The sequence below is a fragment of the Piliocolobus tephrosceles genome, chromosome 7, assembly GCF_002776525.5.
Source record: "Piliocolobus tephrosceles isolate RC106 chromosome 7, ASM277652v3, whole genome shotgun sequence".
Lineage (NCBI taxonomy): Eukaryota > Metazoa > Chordata > Mammalia > Primates > Cercopithecidae > Piliocolobus > Piliocolobus tephrosceles.
The window spans coordinates 112,871,794-112,892,888 of NC_045440.1; the positions used below are offsets into that span (position 1 = coordinate 112,871,794).

The following is a 21,095-nucleotide window of genomic DNA, read 5'->3' on the forward strand; positions in this document are numbered from 1 at the left end:
AAAACTGAATTATTAAGAAATGTCAGGTTAAAATGCAATCCCAAGCATCAGAAAACTTCACTGGAGGCTGGGTGCGGTGGCTCATGCCTGTAATACTAGCACTTTGGGAGGCCAAGGTGGGCAGATTACTTGAGGTCAGGAGTTTGAAACTAGCCTGGCCAACATGGTGAAACCCTGTCTCTACTAAAAATACCAGAAAAATTATCCAGGTGTGGTGGCACATGCCTATAATCCCAGCTACTCGGGAGACTGAGGCAGGAGAATTGCTTGAATCCAGGAGTTGGAGGTTGCAGTGAGCCGAGATCATACCACTGGACTCTAGCCTGGATGACAGATCAAGACTCCATCTCAAGAAAAAAAAAGAAAGAAAGAAAAAAGAAAGAAAACATCAGTGGAATTTAGTTCTGCAAATCCAAGAGCAAATTCTAGAGTTTTTGGATGATTTTAATCAGCTCTTCTATGTTAACCATTCACAACAGACTATCTCAAAACTCAATAGCTTAAGCCTACAATCGTTTATTCTTAGGTGTCCAGAGGCTAGGTTGATTGATCTAGGCTGGGCTCTGCTAGGAGGCTCTGCTTCAGTATGAGACTTTGCTTCTCGCCAAGAGCTGAGCTCAGGTAACTCCACATGTACTCGTTCCAGGTGTCAGGCAAAGGGAGAGCAGTTTACCTGGGGGAGGCTTTTCTCTTTGTGAAGATAGAGGCTCAAGAAGTCAAGTCTCACTGAGCAAGCACTTTTCAAGCATTTGCTAGTGTCAGTTCCACTAATGTCCCATTGGCCAAGATCAACAAAGCAGGGAAGTCTACTTTGCCCTCAAGGAGAAGAGAGGAGTGGATATTTGCTGAACAATAATCCAATAATTATGACTAATCCAACTATAGTCATAGTTCTTTTCATACTTTTCAGGATTTTTTGTTAGTGAAAGTCTTTGGTGCCTCTGCTCATGAATCTTTTAAAATTAATACTAACTCATAAAGCATAGAAATTCATGAATTTGTTCTCTCACGACATTGGAATTTTGTTTGGCTTTACTTTGAAAAGTAAATGAATGACAGATTATTTTATAATCTTGCTTCTAGCTTCTTCCTCCTAAATTTTTAAAATAAGAGGTTGTTAATTTAATATACAATCTAACCTGAGATGAAAAGTAAAGGAAGGGGGAGAAAAATAGGGGCAATTAATGAAAGAACTTTCCTTTGTATTGAAAGAGAACTTTTCAAATCTTCTATTAAAGTTATCAGGCACTCTCTTGGACTAAAGCATTACTAAATTATACAGTTTTTCCCATAACAGGTAGTTCAGGTTCAAAGTTCTCATTCCTAAAATGTATATATCTTCATCAATGTTAAGTTATAAGTCTAGTTGTAGCCTTGTTCTTTAAGAACTCTAAATCAAAACTCCATTAAACTCAAACAAAACTATTTACTACTAAAAATTAATACGTGTTGTACAGATTTTAATGAGCTCAACAGATATAGGAAACTAATAAAGAATCAGAGCTTATGTTTTTATATATTCTACATCAAGGATTCTGAATAAGTTCTTAAGGAATAAAAATGAAATTATGTTTAGATCAATGATCTTTAAATAATTATATTAATATATTTAGGCACTTTTGTTTTAGCAGTTGTAATTTCACAATGTTTCAAGTGTATCTTTCCCTAAGGAATAGAGGCTCCATCTCAATTCAAAATTCCAAGTTTGAAAGCGTTTTACTTTCCAGTTGAATGTAATATTAATCATTTCAGTTCTTCAGTTAAATGAAGACAGACATAAGTAATGAAATGCCATATTAATCTTTTTAAAGACTTTCATAGACTAAACCAATATTTGCTAAACCAACTAAACTAAACCAACATTTGCACTTGTTTATAAAAGGAGGAGTTTATTAGAGGTAGAGATTACTATTATTTGCTTGTTCTATGTTCTCCTATAGGCACAAGCATTATTCCATTTCAGAAGAAACGACTGACTCATATGTCTGGATGGATGGCTCTGATTCCAAATGCAAAACACATTAACTGGTATTTTCAAGGTGTGGATCACATAACCAACATTTCATATACATCAACATTCTATGGATTTAAGGTAAAAATATTTATCTTCTAATGATTATAATTGCATATTACCCAAACACAGCCTACATCCTCATAATTACTCACACACATTGTCAGGCCAGAGGGACCTTTTATCACAAATTGACCTGTTGAAATCCTGCACATTCTTCATGAACCATGCTGAATCTAAGAAGTAAGCCAAAAAAAAATTCATTTGAGAATCAGAAGTAAGCAATCTTTCTGCCACATTGCTATAGTACTAAGCTTATTCCCCTGTCATTATTAGCATGATAATAACCTACCTTTACTGAGTGTTTATGATATCTCAGGGATCAGCAGTTAAGAACTTTATTTTTTATATCATGAAATAGATCAACCATACCTGAGGTCAAGAGTTTGAGACCAGCCTGACCAACATGGTGAAACCTTGTCTTTATTAAAAATACAAAAAAAAAAAAAAAAAAAAAAGCCAGGTGTGGTGGTGGGCACCTGTAGTCCCAGCTACTTGGGGAGACTGGGGCAGGAGAATTGCTTGAACCCAGGAGGCAGAGGTTTCAGTAAACCAAGATCATCCCACTGTACTCCAGCCTGGGCAATAGAGGGAGACTCCATCTAAAAAAAAAAAAAAAAAAAAAAAGCCACTACCTAACTCTATCTAAATCTAACATTCTGCGAATATTTACTTTCTAATTAATATATTAAAAAATGGTAGATAAAGTGGAAGCCCTCTGTATTATTTACTCTCATCTCATTTCCCATTCTCCACCTCTAATGGTAGCCCCAGTATCCTGAATTGGATGTTTTCCATCTTATACATGTTCTTCCACTTATACTACACATTTGTGCAGCATTTTTTAAAATATTGTTAAACATTATAGAAATAAAATATTGTCTACAATTTTATCTGTCAATTTTTTAAATAAAATATATTCTAAATGTATGCATTTATCAGACATAATGTGTGTATGCATATATATACACTATACATGTGTATACTTAATATATATGTGTGTATATATACACACACAGAAGAGAGACAGAGTGATCCTTTTGTTGCCTTAGTGACAGAACTAGCATTATTGTCATAGACATGTAAAATGTTAATAAACAAAATAGAAATTCAAGACAGAAAACAAACTAAAGCCAAAACTTTTAAATCTTAACATAATATAGGGGCTAACTATATGTCATTAAAATTAATGTGTTATATGAATAATATTAACATACAAGTCACATTTTTCTACAAACTTTTATAGGAAGAAGACTATGTAATTATATCACATAACTTCACTCAAAATCCTGATATGTTTAATATTATTGATACAAGAAATGGTTCCTCAAATCCATTGAATTGGAATACTAGCAAGAATGGAGACTGGCACCTTGAAGCAAACACTAGTACTCTATATTACTTGGGTATGTGTCATTAGGCAGAAGTGATATTTTATCTGATGCTTTGTCTAAAGGATGAGAAAAATTGCTTAATAAACAAATGTGTTGTATAGAGCTTAATATATACAGGATTCAATAAATATTTGCTGAATGGAAAAACTGGAGAAAATAATTATTCTTGAAAAGGATTTGAGTTGAATTAAGAACTTTCATTTTATGTTGAAGGTGACACCAGCATGCTTACACATTGACAGTTTTATTTCATGGACTTAGAGAGAATGAATACAATAGAAGCTGGTATATATTTTATTTCCATTTTTATTATTATTTGTAAAATTAAAATATGTAAGAATAAATTTTAATTAAATTCTAAAGCATTCATTTTTATCAAAATATTTGACTATGTATGTCTGCAAAATATGTACATCGTCAGAATTTCTCCACATCTCTTCCATACATATGAATTATAATTCAAGTTACTACCTAAAGAACATTTTCTAAAATGCCATAATTTTGTTTACATTCAAGTACTTTGGTCACTATGTTCATTTCACCCATTTTTACTTTTTACTTCACTTTCAGTGTCAGGAAGAAACGACCTTCATCAGAGTCAGCCCATTTCTGGGAACCTGGACCCTGATGTGAAAGACGTTGTTATTAATTTCCAAGCTTACTGTTGTATTCTCCAGGATTGCTTTCCTGTACATCCCCCATCAAGAAAACCAATGCCCAAGAAGCGACCAGCCACATATAAGTATATAGGCCTTTTGTAGTTGATACCCTCCAATATCTCTTAACATAATCCTTTTCACATGTCACTCCTGGGTGAAATAATAATGCTTTACTTCTGCACAATGTCTTGTAGGTTACAAAGTACTTTCACACTCATTGCTTTGCTTGAGACTTACAAAAACCTTCATAAGAAAATGAAAAAGTCTTACAAAAATTACGTGTGAAAGTTACTGGTAACCTCACAGTTGCAGAATGTTAGATTTAGATTATTAGACCTGGCCCAATTCCCTTATTATATAGATGAGAAAGCTGACACCCAGTGAACATAGGTGCATTACCTGAGATCACAGAGCTCACTGATGCACATCCAGTACAGCACCAGAAACTAAGTCTCCTTGAGAATCCAGTGCTTTCTTAGCAGGTGCTGTCTCTCGAATAACCATCGTGGTCAAATTTCATAATAGAACTTAGTTAATTTTCTTTCAAATATATTTTAATTCTTCTTGTTAAAAACAATATTTCTATCTTTGTAACTTATGTAGCTCTTTACCTTTATTTCTCATGTGGAGCATCACTTTCTACCTTGTAAGAGTAATTACTGGACATGATGGTACTAGTACATTCAGTATTAGTCTTTGAGACCCTGAAAGGCATCATCCTGATTTGATGTGTATTTGCATCCCTTATGGACAATACTACTGATAAAAAATGATGATGATGCTAAAAGCTAACGTTTAGTGGGCACTGAATAGCCCACTACTGTGTAACAAGTACAACTCAATGATAATTATTAGATGAATTACATTTCAAAATAAATAGATACTGTAGCGGTTATTGTACAAAAGAACAAAAATTGAATTTGTTTATATATTCATTAAACCACTAAAAAAAATTACTGAGTATCCACTATGTGCCAGGCATTTTTGATTCAATTATAAACAACATAGATGTGATCTTGATCTCATTATACTCATATTCAATCCAAAGAGATGACAAAACAAGCAAATGAACAAACAAAAAGGTAAACAGAAGATAAAGTATGTAAGTGTGAGTTGCGATTAATGTTATAAAAAGAATGGATATGGGGCTTGGACAGAGAGCAATATGGCAGGGACAGCCTTTGGGTGGGGTGGTTAGGAACACCCTCAAGGAGGGGTTATTCCAACTGCAACCCAAAGGGTGAAGAAGAGCTCACTGAGTGAAGGGTGGGAGAGACCTAAGGAGCAACTTGTGCAGGTGTCCTGACATAGCAAGGGTGTGGTATGTCCAAGAATGGAGAGAGAATCATCGAGGCCCTTATGCATTCTAAGGTAGATATAATTATTAAATATTTAATTAACATTTATTATGACTACTACAACAGATTTAGATTGCTCTAGGCCAGAATGTGATAAAGGTAAATTACGATAAACTATGTATATATGCCATGGTATAGTTTTTCTTTCTTCCCATGGTATGAATTTCCTTACTGGAAATAGTTATAATTGGATTGATTAATTTGTATTATTCAACTAGCTATGAATCATACAAAACAAAACAGTATCTTGACCCAGAAGTGCTACCTCAGGATTAAAACAGAAGGCTCAAGCTATATAACTTAATGCTTACTTTAAGTGGGCTTTGTTGATCGTAATAATAGGAAATAAGAAGAAGGGGAATGCATAACATGATTATTGATAGTGAGTGATGGTATGGATAAGAATGAAGGGCTATGATTGTGAATGTTTTCCAGTGGGAAAATATCACCAATTTTATAACAATATCCTTCATAAAAATTTGCATTAAAAGGTATTTTCTAGAAGGCATAGTGATGAAAACTGAAGGCTGGCTGTCCTCCCATGCACTTTACAAAATTATTTCAATTTAATCTAGCCTTCACTTTGGATACAGATCTGCCACCCCCATCCCAGGCCAGGGGCTTAATGGCATTGGTGCATCCTTGTCAATTCAGAGACCATTCTTCTATACCTTTATTCACAGAATCTAGCCAACTATATCCTCTACCCCCACTCCCCATGAAATAGCCCATGTGTCAAAGGTCTTTAAGAGGACAAAGCATGCATTTCTTTTTTCTTCTCCACCATGTAAAATCTTATGGGGAAATGGAATGGTTTACATTTTAGATAAAATTAGGTAGGGTATATAACAACAAGTCATAATTCACGGAATTATTTCTCTTCTCTTTTCAGTTTATGGTCAAATGATTCTTTTTGGCAATCATCACGAGAAAATAATTATACTGTACCTCACCCAGGGGCAAATGTGATTATACCTGAAGGTAAATACATAAACAGAAATGAATAAAATGTTTGTTTTATGTAATATTAACACTATGGCAGGGTAGATGTCACAGTTAGCTTTCCACTTTTATCAGCATACTTTGGTGAAAGAGCAAGTGTGGAGAAGTGGACTCTATTAATGCATCCTGGACACTAAACCTAGCCTTCTGGGGTTTCTGTGGATTTAAACCTGACCATTAATTAACAAGAGTAGAATTTCTGGGAGAGATAGGAATCAGGTATTATATGAAAAGACATTTAATAAACTTACTCAAAACCAGGACTCACTGATAAGCTTGTCAATGTTTTGCTATAGGTTGTAGTTTATGGACTATGTTATATTTCTTAAAGTATTGTTTTATAGGAACATGGATTGTAGCTGACATAGATATGCCATCAATGGAAAGACTCATTATTTGGGGAGTTCTAGAACTGGAAGATAAATACAATGTAGGAGCTGCAGAATCTTCTTACAGAGAAGTTGTTTTGAATGCTACCTACATATCACTGCAGGTAAGAGTGAGGGCCTTATAGTTTATATCTTTATTAATCTAATTCTAAAAGGTATATTTACTCAAATAAGAAGAAGGAAGCATATTGAATTGGTGTGAATAAAAAGCACAACTGGCTCTAGCCCATTAAATGCGAGTCTCAGGTTAAGTTCAGTATATTCCTGTTCTCCTTTAAATTACGAACTAAACATTTCTTAGGAGTAGTTATTATGGGATTCTTGAGTTTGCAGTTCGCCGAGTTTCAATTCTGTGTAGAATATCTATGTCATTATGAGGTCAGGCTAAACCAACAGCTTGTTCCAACAAAGAGTCCTAGGAGTTCTGAAAATATTAAAAGAATTTAAGCCTTTTGTTTTTTAAAGAACACAAACAATATTTAAAAAAAAAAAGGGACATAAATGGAATTATGAAAGCAAGAGAAAATAAATCAAAATGTTACAGTTATTCGAAACAATTCCCACATTCCTTGTAAACCCCGGATGGTCTTGAACCTGTACCAGCTTAATCAGCTCGATTGTTCTGTCAGTCTTGTAATATTGTTTATGAAAAAGAATAGCTTAGCCAAAAAGCTATTAAGCATCATTAAAATAATAAGTAGTTAGAATTATTATTATTTCTTTGAGAGAAGGAATAAAGTCCAGAAACTTGGTTATTAATACTTTAAAAGTGCATCATATTTTGATTAGATGAATGGCTTTAAGATAAATTAAAGTTACAACTGAATCTTTACCTCATTGTTTTTTAGTTGGGTAACCATGGGTAAGTTATTTGACCTCTTTCATCATTAGTTTTCTCACCTGTGAAATAAGGATAATAATACTAATTCATGAATTTGGTGTAAAGAAAGGTTAAATGATATAACATATGTGAAGCCTTACACATTATGTGTGATGGAAACAACAAGCATTTAATGATAGCTATTAGTATTAACAATGACGACTCATAAATGGCATAGCTTGGGTGTAAGCGTGAAGAGTATATCTTACATATGGGATATTACGTTCAAATACATTATGGTCTCTTCAAACACCACTAGTTTAAGTCTTATGAAATCTCAGTTTTAGGTCTGCTTCTGTCTATAAGTAGATATTGAATTTGACCTTTGAAAAATCATTTAAACTGCCTATCCAAAAGTGAAATTAAAGTCACTTCCAGTTATAATGCTGTTCTTTATATAACAAAACTCATTCCTTTTTACTAGGGAGACTTCCAGTGACTTCTTAATTCCTTTTTTATGGGTGAATTTTTTTTCCTGGTCAATTTTTAAGTATTAACAATTTTCTGCTTCATTTCAGGGAGGTAGATTAATCGGTGGCTGGGAAGATAACCCTTTTAAAGGAGACTTAAAGATTGTTCTTAGAGGAAATCATACTACCCCAGACTGGGCTCTTCCAGAAGGACCAAATCAAGGGGCAAAGGTCTTAGGTGTGTGTCTACAGATACCAAAAGTGTCACATCTGTTTTGAGAATCTACTTTAAAATATATGGCACTAAAGTACCTATCAGTTCACAATGATAAATAATTTATCATAGTAAGTACTTCTGATATAAAAGTGTCGGAAGCTTTTACAGAAATTTATTTTTATTTACAAAGGGTTATAGAAGTGGCAAAGATTTTTAGAATTAAATCACGTCACATTTCACCAGGTAGAAACAGATATAAATGTGCATATTTTAAACCAAAATGTAGTTTATTACAAAACTAATATTAACAAATCTCTTTGTGTGTATATTATTTTTCCAATCTGATTTTCTTCATACAGTTTTCTTTATGTAAGCAATACTATGTTTCACATTTTGCTACCTTTCCTTAAAAGGTAACTTTCCTACACATTATTGCATTTATAGTATTAATAAATAATCTGTGGATCAGTTGACTCTGCAATCAATTACCCAATCACAGCTATTGCTGAGATTTAATTTCCCAGTTGCATTGGTGTACTGTGGATATTCTTATTTGAGCTCAGAAAGCAAATGGCTTGAAAGAGTTTAACCTGGTCACAATTAAGAACTGTTTATATGATGGTACTGCATATTTATTTAGGAGACACATATAAGCATGTGCTACCATTGTTTTACTGTACAATTTCTAAAACTGACACCAAGTAAATAAGGGGCTAAAAATTGCTTGAGATCGAATTAGCTCACCATTCACAAATATCCTGAAGCAGACAAATTCAATCTTAAAAAAAAATTACGTTTTTTATTTCAAAAGTAACACGTTAAACGAACAATATCAAGAAAACATATCTGTAAAGATCTTTCTTTCTAATTATCTTTTAGATAATCTTTCTAATTATCTTTTAAGGACACTAGTATTAGTTAAAATTTTTTGTGTGTCTTCCTATGTTTTTATCTATGCCTATATTCATATTACATATGCTGATTTGTGGTGATAGTATTGTTCCTTTCATAAAACATGATCAAACTAAGTATATTATTATGCAATTTTCTTTTCTCAGTGAACATATTATGAAAATCTTTCCTGATCAAAATGTACAGATAAAACTCTTTTTTATAGCCTATTATTCTATAGTATTAGTATATTAAACTTTATTCCATCCTTTTCCTTTTGATGTATATTTGGACTAATTCCAGTTTCCTCATGTTTCTAAATATTACTGTGGTAAGCATCTTCATTCATGTACTCTTGTATACTGGCTTTAATGTCTATGAGCCAGATTTCCAGAAGTGGGTTAAAGGGTCAAAGTCTTCTTACATGGTTCCAAGCAGAGAGCACCAATTCATTCCTTCCATTCTAAAATGTTTAATCACATAATAAAATATATCAATGAACATTTTCATTTTATACTAGCACTTAACTCAGTACTGTGTGGTGAATAAACAGGAGTGTGCTTTTCTTCTTTAGGGGTGTTTGGTGAGCTAGATCTTCATGGAATTCCACGTTCAATATATAAAACTAAGCTCTCAGAAACTGCAGATGCAGGTTCCAAAGTCCTGTCTCTGATGGATGCTGTGGATTGGCAGGTAGAGAAAATAATTATGTAATGGAACATGAATGTATACAGTGGGTCAGCTGAAAAAATGTCTATTCTACTCTCATGGGCATTCATTTTCTCATGTGATTAGCCAGATGAAAAATGGGTATTTTGCAATAAGCTTGCAAAAATTGACCTGATAGGAGGCATTTAAAAATTGTGGCTTCAATGGTCCTTTAAAATAAATTGAGAACATTGTGTGTGTGTGCATATATACATATGTATGTATATTGTATTTATATATATTTATGACTATATATTATGTATATACATTTTATGACATATATATGACTGTAGATTCGTCATATAATATATGATTAATATATTATGTATATACAAGCTAATATATGTAATATATAAGTCATAAAAATGCATATACATAATATAAATTAGTCATATTTTATATTAATATATACAAGTCAATAAGAAAAATATGAATATTTTTGGATAAAATTAAAATGACTATTAGTCATAAAAATGTATATATATAATATATTAGTCATGTTAGTCATATTTTGTAGTAATGTATATTAGTCATAAAAGAAGAATATGAACATTTTTGGATAAAATTATTTATTATGAATTCTTGCAAAACAGAAAATGGAATTATTTAAAATATCTTTTATTATCTTGGTTACCTCTTCACTTCTAATTTATGATTTTACATGTTAAGAATTTGAAAAGAAAACAAATTCTGACACCCAATGATATCCATATACTGCCTGTGTTAAATGAGATCTTTTAATAAAGTATAAATGGTAGCAATTCTCATCTCTACTGTGCTCATAAACTATGCACAAGCCATAGAGTCCACATGTTTTAAAATACAGTTTTTAATGCCAAAAAATTGGATAAATGGATGGATTTCATCTCCAAGCTCTCAGATCTCAGCCAGTTCCTTTCTGGTGAGAACAGGCTTTAGACTCACAGAACAAAGGGAGCCTTAGTTTGAGCAAATCAATGCAAATCATCAAAACATTTGGGTTTGCTCTCTTAGTGTAGTTTATAATTGGTAAATAGAAAGAGGGTTTATTGAGAAGTATTGTGATCTATTTGCAATATGTTTTTATTTGTGATAGTTCTGGTGTGATTACTTTTTAAAGAGAGTAATTAAGTGATTTTGATATCCTTATTATTTACCCAATTAATACTGTCTGCAAATTTTGTATCAGAGTAATATTTAACCAAGTGTCACACATTTTTCTAGGCATTGGGGATTTAGTGGTGATGAAATTTGTCCAAGCTATCACGGAACTTCCATTGGAGTGGGAGAGTCAGATACTAAATGAACAAATAAATATCTATTAATTTCAGATAATGTGCATGATGAAGGAAATAAAACAAGTAGTGTGATAGAGACTGCCATGGCAAAGAGTAGCAGATAACATTGAATATTCCAGAGATGGTCTTTGTCAAGGGTACATCTGAGCAGAGATTTGGATGACAAGGAGGAACTCAATATACAAAGTTCTAGGACTTAGCCTTGCCCTTTAACTTTCCTCAGGCTTTTCTGCCTTTCAGAAATAACAAGTGATAGTTAATTGTACTAAACAAACAAACAAAAAACTAGGGAAAAAAATTCAACTCTTAATAATGTTGTCCTGATCAGTTCTTAATAAAAATGTGAGTATGTTTGCTTTGATGTCTTTACTTTTTTAGAAAAGGTATATTGCTGTGATTTTACTAAACGGCTGAGTTAAAGTTAAGAAAATGCTCAGATAATTCAAAATTTATAATTCTTAATATCAAACACAAGCATATATATTTTAGAGACTTCAATGTACTGTTTATTCTTTCTGATAATACCGTAATTGCCAATGAGATATAAATTAAATTTGAATTATTTAATAATAGTATCAAGAAATATAAACCTATTTTTAAAATTGTTCTTAAATTTGGCACTTGAATTTTTCTAAGGAGGGAGAAGAGATTGTGATAACAACCACAAGCTATGATTTCCACCAGACAGAAACAAGAAGTATCGTTAAAATCCTGCATGATCATAAAATTCTCATTCTTAATGATAGCCTTTCCTATACTCACTTGGGTAAGTGGATGCTTTTTAACCAAATAGATATATAATCGTATTGAAAGATTCACATTTTCTCTGTAATTATATGTTAAAGGAGCATTTTATTCAGATCGGCAATGATACCCCGTGAGCGCTGCTCTTTCTCTGTTGGTTACCGATAGGCCCCGCTATATGCTTTCATTCATTCAGCAAATATTCAGCAAAGACCTAGTGTATGACATTTTATAGGGTAAGGCTCAACACTTTCTATTTAAAGCAAGCTTCTAGGTGATTCTTGTGCACACTGAAATTTGAGAATCCTTTATCCAAAAGCCTTGTTGTCCTAAACTGTTTCATGGATATAGTCTTTAGCAGTAAATGCATTTAGACAAGTAACAATGGAAAAATAAAACTATAATTGTTGAGGAAAGAAGGAATAAGCATGATCTGAAGATGAGTTTTCCACTTACAGGAGCAGGGCCTTCCCAGCACTCCAGCCTTTCCCCATTTGGCATGGTACCTTCATCCAAATCTCAGGAAGTGGGAGCAGAGAGTAGTGTGAAGTTAGAAAATCCTTTCAGATGCCCCTGATGCTCACATGAACTCCAGATGCAAGACAGCATGATAGACTATTTGACTTGCGTGAAAAAGAAACTGAAAAGAACTTCTTAAAGCAGTACTTTGATAGAAGCACATGTGTCTATAATTCTATATCATATATTTTCTTTAAATCATAAAGAAAATTTTCATTTGAAAAATGTTTCATTGTAATTAGTTGTAAAACAGTTGGTTTTTGAAGTTTGACACTATAGATTCTTTCATTTAAAATATCAAGCATTATTCTCTGTTTGAAATGTACCTGCTTGTCTTAAAGTTTTGAATAACATTTCTTAAAATGTGGCATGTAATCTAGGTTATGTTTTACAAATTGTTAAGATGTAAATGTACAGATGGTGTTGGATATGCTACTACCTATTGATGAAGAATCTTGTGGTTAATATAAAATATGCCACAGAGAAAGTGGAACAAACCAAGGTTTAGGTGGCAGGAGTGTTAATTGCTATGTGTTATTGATTCTCCTCCTAGCTTTGGGCAAATTCTTTTACTTCTCTACATTTCCTCATCTATTAAAATTACAATACACTTCTCAATTTGCCATACGACAGGGTTTTCATGTGTAATTTGAAGTGATTATATACTACCTTCAAAATTTGTTAAGTAGTAACTTTATACTTGTTGATGATAATAATTTTGATGTAAATAGAGGAAATATTTTTGGTTATATTTCATTTTATAAATATGAATATCATAATATCAGACTGCCATCTGTATATGTTTAAACATGTAAATCTAATAATTCATGCATTCATGTTGATTTTTGGTTTATTAGAAAGCTGTTTAGCATATGAACTGCAAAGGAACTAGTAAAGACAGATATTTCTCAGCACTGGCAATAATCTAGCTGCCTTTATGCTGCAGCTGAAAAATACCATGTCCCTGGAACTGGTGAGAGCTACATGTTAGCAGCTGATGTTGGGATACTGAGTAGGAACATCAAAATAGTTGGTGAAGATTACCCAGGTTGGTCGGAGGACTCTTTTGGAGCACGCATACTGGTTGGCTCATTCACTGAAAATATGATGACATTTAAAGGTTAGTATAAATTCAGTTTATTTTTCTAAATGAGCTATAACATTATCTCATCTATATTTAGTCAGCTCTTACATAATTCTCACTTTTTAAATAAGATTATGTGGGAAAATAAAACATAAAAAGTGATTATGTAGCCCAGGTGTTACCTTCCAAGTAAATTCTCTTAAATTACTGCTTTTACTTTTATCTTCACGGACAAAATGAATTATCAAATTAACAATGACCTTCGGTAACAGCTAGACCAGTCTTTCAGCTAACAGAGATAATTTTATAATAAGTACCGCAGATCATTTGTTGTTTTTGTTTTGGTTTAAGGAAAATTTCAAGCATACACCAAAAATAGAGAAAACAATATAATGAATCCCAATGTACTAATCACCAGCTTCAACAATGATCAGCTTTGGCCAATCTTGTTTCATCTACACCTCCATCCACTTTCTACATGCTCCTGGATTGTACTGAAGCAACCACACATTATATCATCTAGAAATATTTTAGTGTGTAACTGTAAGACATTTTAGAAAACATCAACAAATATCAGACCTAAAAATGTTAATTTCTTAATAATAATTTCTTATCAAATGATAGTTCAAATTTCCCCAGTATCCTCCTTCCCTTCCTCCTTCCCTTCCTTCCTTCCTCCCTCCCTCCCTTCCTTCCATCCTTCCTTCCTTCCATCCATCCTCTTGTTTCAAATAAGGATCTAAATAAGACCCACATTTCAACTGGTTATGAATCTTTAAATCTCTGATTCATTCCTCTCTCCTTGCATTTTATCTATAAAAGAAGTTGGTCCTCTAATTCTGGGGAGTTTCCAACAGTCTGGAATTTAGTGATTGCATTCCTGAAATTTAACTTGTTCTCGTCTCCCTGTATTTCCTATGCCTAGGTGATATAAAACTAGAGACTTCAGGCTCAATTTTTAGGCAAGAATTATGCCAGACAGGGTGTCTCAGGCCTGTAATCCCAGCACTTTGGGAGGCCAAGGTGGGAGGACTGCTTGAGGCCAGGAGTTTGAAATCAGCCTAGGCAACACAGAGAGACCCAATTGCAAAAAAAAAAAAAAAAAAAGGAAAAGGTACAGTTGGTAGTGTATTTTTCCATCAGTAAGTACATAATATATGATTGTTTCTCTTCTTACAATGCTAATAGCTACTAAATAACATTGCCTAGATTCATTAAATCATTAAGATTTAAAATTTCCTCCTCATTTATAATAAAGAACATCTCCTCTAAACAACCATTTGACTGCACTGAAAAATACTTCATATAGGAAATACAGGAAAAAATGCTTGGTTTTTCCTCATATTGACTAGGTTTCAAAATAATGTGTTTGTTCCCAAGCATCCTCCAAAGGTGACAGGGAGTTTTTTGGTTTGTTGTTAGTATCATTATGTGCTCCTGGGTCAAAACATATTTGACCTGTTCAAATCCATTGTGATTGTTAATCTGATTAATACTCAGAATGCTCCATTATTGACCTTCAGAACCTTTTCATGTTGATGCCTGTCTTCTTGACATGAGTTAGTTTTCTAAGCCTCTATACTTTCTGATACAGGAAGCACATACTGTAATTTTTTTCTAAGACTGGAACTCAGTTGTTCCTTCAAGTAATTCTGGTTCTTTTTATTGGAAGATGTTATTTGGATCCCACAGTCTGGGTACTAGGACTAGAGCATCCATTCTTGATTTGAACTGTTGCTGCAGGTACTCACTTGTTCAAAACACTGCCTATTTCATTTTGCAACAGATCTAGTCTAGCAAATCTTTATATTGAGAAAACAGCAATCTCACTATAGCCTCTACTTGTTGGTAATAATCTGCCAGAGGAAGCTCACCTGATGATGATGGTGCTGCTGCTGCTGCTAATGATGATGATGGTAATGATGATCATAACACAAGATCACGGGCACTGTGCTAGGCATTAAACACGTACTATCTCATTTAATCCTCATAATGTTATGGCATAAATATCCCTCTTTTAAAGATGAAGAAACAGATGAATAAAGGGGTACAGTTGCTTTGATCTTGAATATTAATCTGTGCCTTTCTCACTTCAAATTCGGTGATGAACCCTATTCCTATGACAGTCTTTCCTTGCTCCTATGTGTTGTTTTGTGATGTGAGTAAAGATAACACATCTGTGGCTTTTGTAAGCCCAGGTGGTTTATAGTAATCATGTCTTCTCTATCATTATTTCAATTTTTCATATCTTCTCAACCATGTATATAAGAATTGGCACATGGATTGCAAGGTAGGTTTTCCCTTCTAGTACAAAATAACTTTTCTCCAACACATCCTCTTAAGTATCAGTTTTTGAACAAATAATGTTCTCTTTGGTTATTTTCCAGCCATGAATTCCTGGGCCTCAGTTTTTTTTTTTTTTAACTAGATGATAGAGATATAAAAGTTCCTAACTCACAGGGTGCTTTATGAGAATTAAACCCCATATTGTCTGTTATGCATTTAGTGCAGCACTTGACACAGAGCAATCTCTCATGGATTGTTATTGCTGTTAGTAGTCTGTAAAATCACCCTTTGTCACCTCGATGGTACTTATGATAAGCTGACCGGCAGATAATTGGCAATACATATTCTGAAAGAGATTATAAAAGATAATGCCCTTAAAAGCTCTTTATGCCATCAAAAGGGAAATGTCAGGTAAATTATATCTTATGCCTTATGCCATACATTCTCAATTTGAAAATATCACCCCCCACCCCAGGAGGAAAAACTTAGTTCTTGGGGTGGGGGCAAAAAACATAGGTATTACAATGGTTTGTGGTCCTCCGAAAGGCCACTGTACACTAACAGATATATGGTATATATGAGTTATTAAAATTTTGTGGGAGAGTGCAGGCTATTAAGAAAAAAATGTGGAAAAGGGCTACTTGTGAGTACAATGAAAAGAGGTCTGAGAAATACTACTTCTTCTGGATTAAAGGAGCAAAGAATAACTAATGATTTTTTCATGAAAAATTTGAACTTTGTGTAGCTTTTCAAAAATGTTTTATTCCAACTGTTTTAAGAAAAACAAATTTTAAATCTTTCCCTACCTTAGGAAATGCAAGAATAAGTAATGTGGAATTTTATCACAGTGGTCAAGAAGGCTTCAGGGATAGCACAGATCCAAGATATGCTGTAACGTTTCTTAACCTAGGACAGGTTTGTGCTTTTTTAATTTTGTGTATATTAAAAATATGTAAAATATTTTTATTTTCATGTGACTTCTAAATAGCCACATCTTATATTAGCTAAAATTATAATGTAATATAATAAAACTTTCTTGGCTCATTAACTTTTTAGACCTATATAAGTAGGATTTGATTCCATCCATATTGTGCACTTATTTAAGGCCAGTAAAAACCATAAGAAAAGTAGTATAGAGGATAAAATAATTGAAGATCTATAATAGTGCTTTATATATCCACTTTATTTTGCAATGACCAAAAACATTTTTCCAAATGGTTTCTATTAAACAAAGAGAGTATTGCTCAAACTTCTCAAATGAAATGCATGTTTGATCTATGCCTCCATCAAAAGTGGCAAAATAAATATTCCTAGAGGGCTGGTGATTTAAGAAAAATGAGAGACAGCATATCTCTTAGTAGAAATAAATAAATAATCTTGCAGGTTTAAATTGAAACCCCTAACCTGTTCACTGAATGGTTCCTATAGACATGTGAATAGTAACTCCTTGCCTAAAGTGTTTTTTGTAATAAAAAAAAAATCCCTGTCATCATGAACTATTCTTAAAAAAGTAATTTTTAGCACCTTAACATTTTATAAGTGATAATAGGAATATAAATGCATAGAAAAGCACTTGAGAATTTTAAATCTGCATTTAAAGTAAGCATATATATTTAATATATCTAATAATAAATTCAGATATATGGAAATTTGCATATTTTATATATGGATGTATTAAAGACTTATGGAGAAATCATCTTTAAGAGAAAGCGAATTGAGTATTGATGATTGATCAAGGTTTGTTTACTGAAAATAATTTAATTCAATTTTTTTCTTTAAATATACTGTAATTTTATTTTTAAAATGTTCTCTGTATCCCAATGTTTTATAGATTCAAGAACATGGATCATCCTATATTCGAGGCTGTGCTTTTCACCATGGCTTCTCTCCAGCAATTGGTGTATTTGGGACAGATGGACTGGACATAGATGACAACATAATATACTTTACAGTGGGAGAAGGTAATATAATAATATTTTGGTCCAAATTACGTGTCCTGTGGAGGCTTTCTTATCTGTAAACTCTAGAGCCATACTGCCCAATTGATCTTTCTGTGAGGATGGAAATGGTCTATATTTATGCTGTCTAATAATAGTAATTACTAAATCACATGTGTCTATTGAGCACTTGAATTATGGCTAGGAGCTGAATTGTGACTGAGGAAATGAATTTTTAATTTTAATGGTACATAATTTAATTGCACTTAATATACATTTAAATAGCCACATGTGGCTATGGCTATCATATTAGACACTATAGCCCTATAACATGGAAGAATTTTTACCAGACCACATTCTTATATGAGTTATCTAATCACTAATTATTTAAATGTAATACTCCTCACATATAAATCACAAATATTATTACAAAAAAGGTTATATACAACTTTAGGCATATTATATTGATTTTTGTCAGTATAAAGTATAATAAATTTATTTAATTTATATAAAAGCTGTGGGTTTGTTAAATAAAATCTGAGATGGACCCTGTGAACCCACATATTTAACAAGCACCCCAGAGATTCTAATTCAGGTAGTCTATTAAAGAGGGAGAGTTCATTATCAAAGAGTTCAGAGGAATCTTTCAAAAATCTAAGGATCATTTGTCAGGCTCAAAGTAGAAAAATAATTTTATGGAAAAATCAAAAGACATAACTCGTAATAGTCGTTTCAAATTGACTTACGTATTTTGGGGATTTTCTTTCCTTTTTTTTTTACTTTTTTTTTTTTTTTTTTAAACAGGCATAAGAATATGGGGGAATGCCAACCAAGTCCGAGGGAATTTGATTGCACTTTCGGTTTGGCCAGGAACCTATCAGAACAGAAAAGATTTAAGTTCAACTCTCTGGCATGCAGCAATTGAGGTAGTGAGAACAAATTTATAATTATACTAACATAATTATATCAGTGATTGAAAAAATATAATAAAATGAGCTAACTAAAGGAGTGAATGCACTTTTAAAAAGATGATGTAAGTTTCGGTAGCCATTGGTGTATTTTTTTCTGTTGATGTCTATTGGCTTAAATAGTTCTCTTACCTCCTTTCTTCTCCAACATTATTTCAAGTTCCAGTACAAGGCCTCTTTGCTGCTACTACTCAACTGAGTGCTTTGGGCATATTACTACTTAATTCTGAATTTAGTTTCCTCCCTAAAAATGAAAATAGACAATGAAATTTCTAAAATCCTTTTATCATCTAAAATGGTCATGATTCTACATGCAAGGTTATTATACTTATCTGATATTACTAATTGGAACCTTCTTGTTTCCCATAAAGTTTCTTCAATTATTATAAGTGTTTGTTTAGATATAGAGTAAGATTACAAACAAGAAAAGAGAAAGTGGAGGTGATAGCTTCCTCCTGCCTTTACCTATGACATAGAATCGAAAGAAATTAAAAATAGTTACCTTTGAAAGATGGGATAAGGATTGAGTGGTTTTTTTTTCACAACTATTAATTAATACCTTAAGGTAAAATCTGAAAACTGAAATTTAGTACACATTTATGATGTAAAAATTATCTCTTTTTATCTGTTTATACATATTAAATGTCAATTCCAAATCTTTAAGGCTATTTGTATCTTTTGAAAGAAAGGGTACTTAATTGACATTTATGAATTCATGTGACTCTATTTTTATCAAAATGTTTAAAAATAAGTGTGTTTAATATGATTGCAACTTTTGACTGTTTTGCTGACACCATAGGCAAGAATGATATGTGCTGTATGCTTCCATTTTTTTCTACTTTGACTTGGCTTATAAAATAAAATTGTTTAGTAATTACCTAACACTCATGCTAATCTACTTTGTGATTATAGCCAACGTTATGTAAACTAGTCAATGTTTCCACTGAATCTTATGATCCACTGTCATTGCCTTAGTTGTCTTTTTTAAAATAAATTAATCAAATTGGTAACAAAACATAACTAAAAAGAGCCTGTAAAAAGAGCTTGCACCTGTAATCCTAGCTACTTGGGAGGTTAAGAGGATTGCTTAAGCTTAGGAGTTTGAGACCTACCTGGGCAACATAGCGAGACCCTGTCTCAAAAAAATATATATATGTATATATATAATTTTATATGAATATATATTTATATTAAACATATATAAATATAAAATATAAATATATATTTATCACTTTTTCAGTGATCACAAATTCCTGAAAAAAGTATTAACATTCTTGTAACCGTGTTATAATACTGGAACTTGTTCTGTGCCTTGTAAATTTTAAACCACATTCAGTGGATTTTGTGACTGAAATAAGAAATAATCTCTTTAATGTAGTTTTTAAATGAAGTCCAGGCTATAGGACTTAATGATGGTTTTACACCAAGAACCTAGTGTAATTTCAATACATCACTTATAATTAAGTTTGAATGGGGTAAATAATAAATTAAATTTTTCCTCCTGAAAATGTAGTCATAATTAAAAGTTTTCATAAGTATATTGTCATATACTTACTCTCAATTTATATAAATGTTTACTAGCCTGATGCACAGTATTTTTTTTAAATCATTGCACTAGATAAATAGAGGGACCAATACAGTTTTACAGAATAATGTAGTTGCTGGATTTGGAAGAGCAGGATACCGCATTGATGGTGAACCTTGCCCAGGTAAGTCTTTTAAACCAGGAATCGCTAAAATTAGGAAATAACTTGTCCAAAATTGTTAAAATAAATAATTATTGTTTGTTAATTCAATATATAATATCTTTTCCTTCTGGTCACTGAAATAACTCAACAAGATAAATTATTTCAAGATAACATTGGATCTAAAAATAAATAGGTTTCTAAGGAAAACTTTATTTTCCCAAGTTTATGATCCCAAAACTCCAACAGCAACTTGAGTTCTTGATTTGGTCGGCATTGGGACAGTGAGTACCTCATCCCACCACCATTTTTACAAAAACAGCACTTATTATGGAGATACACGTTGACATACCCCATTATTTTAAATTCTACTTTGATAGAATAAATGCTCACTATTCATATGTTAAACCTGCATGCATCAAAAAGTCAATGAACATGAACAGACACTTCTCAAATATAGATTTCTCTATATTAGATTAGTAAAAATTAAGAACTAACTGAGCATCTACTCTTTTGACAAGGCTGTAGGGAAAGCAAAACATTTACAACTTGCTGTTTGAAGGACAAAACAATATCATCTCTGCTTAGGGTAACATGACAACATCTACCAAAATAA

General features: G+C 32.4%; 1 protein-coding gene across 1 annotated transcript in view; it reads left to right on the top strand.

Annotated features, from left to right (window-relative positions):
• The window catches only part of PKHD1L1 (PKHD1 like 1), a 157,171-nt gene that overhangs the window by 105,492 nt on the left and 30,584 nt on the right, over positions 1 to 21,095 (top strand). Inside the window, exons 51-63 of the mRNA XM_023223228.1 lie at positions 1,941 to 2,092; positions 3,318 to 3,477; positions 4,036 to 4,207; positions 6,375 to 6,463; positions 6,829 to 6,977; positions 8,272 to 8,401; positions 9,846 to 9,964; positions 11,893 to 12,022; positions 13,466 to 13,639; positions 16,701 to 16,804; positions 17,721 to 17,850; positions 18,631 to 18,752; positions 20,413 to 20,503. Of these exons, the coding sequence (XP_023078996.1) occupies positions 1,941 to 2,092; positions 3,318 to 3,477; positions 4,036 to 4,207; positions 6,375 to 6,463; positions 6,829 to 6,977; positions 8,272 to 8,401; positions 9,846 to 9,964; positions 11,893 to 12,022; positions 13,466 to 13,639; positions 16,701 to 16,804; positions 17,721 to 17,850; positions 18,631 to 18,752; positions 20,413 to 20,503 (1,722 nt within the window). The remainder of the gene's footprint in view (positions 1 to 1,940; positions 2,093 to 3,317; positions 3,478 to 4,035; positions 4,208 to 6,374; positions 6,464 to 6,828; positions 6,978 to 8,271; positions 8,402 to 9,845; positions 9,965 to 11,892; positions 12,023 to 13,465; positions 13,640 to 16,700; positions 16,805 to 17,720; positions 17,851 to 18,630; positions 18,753 to 20,412; positions 20,504 to 21,095) is intronic.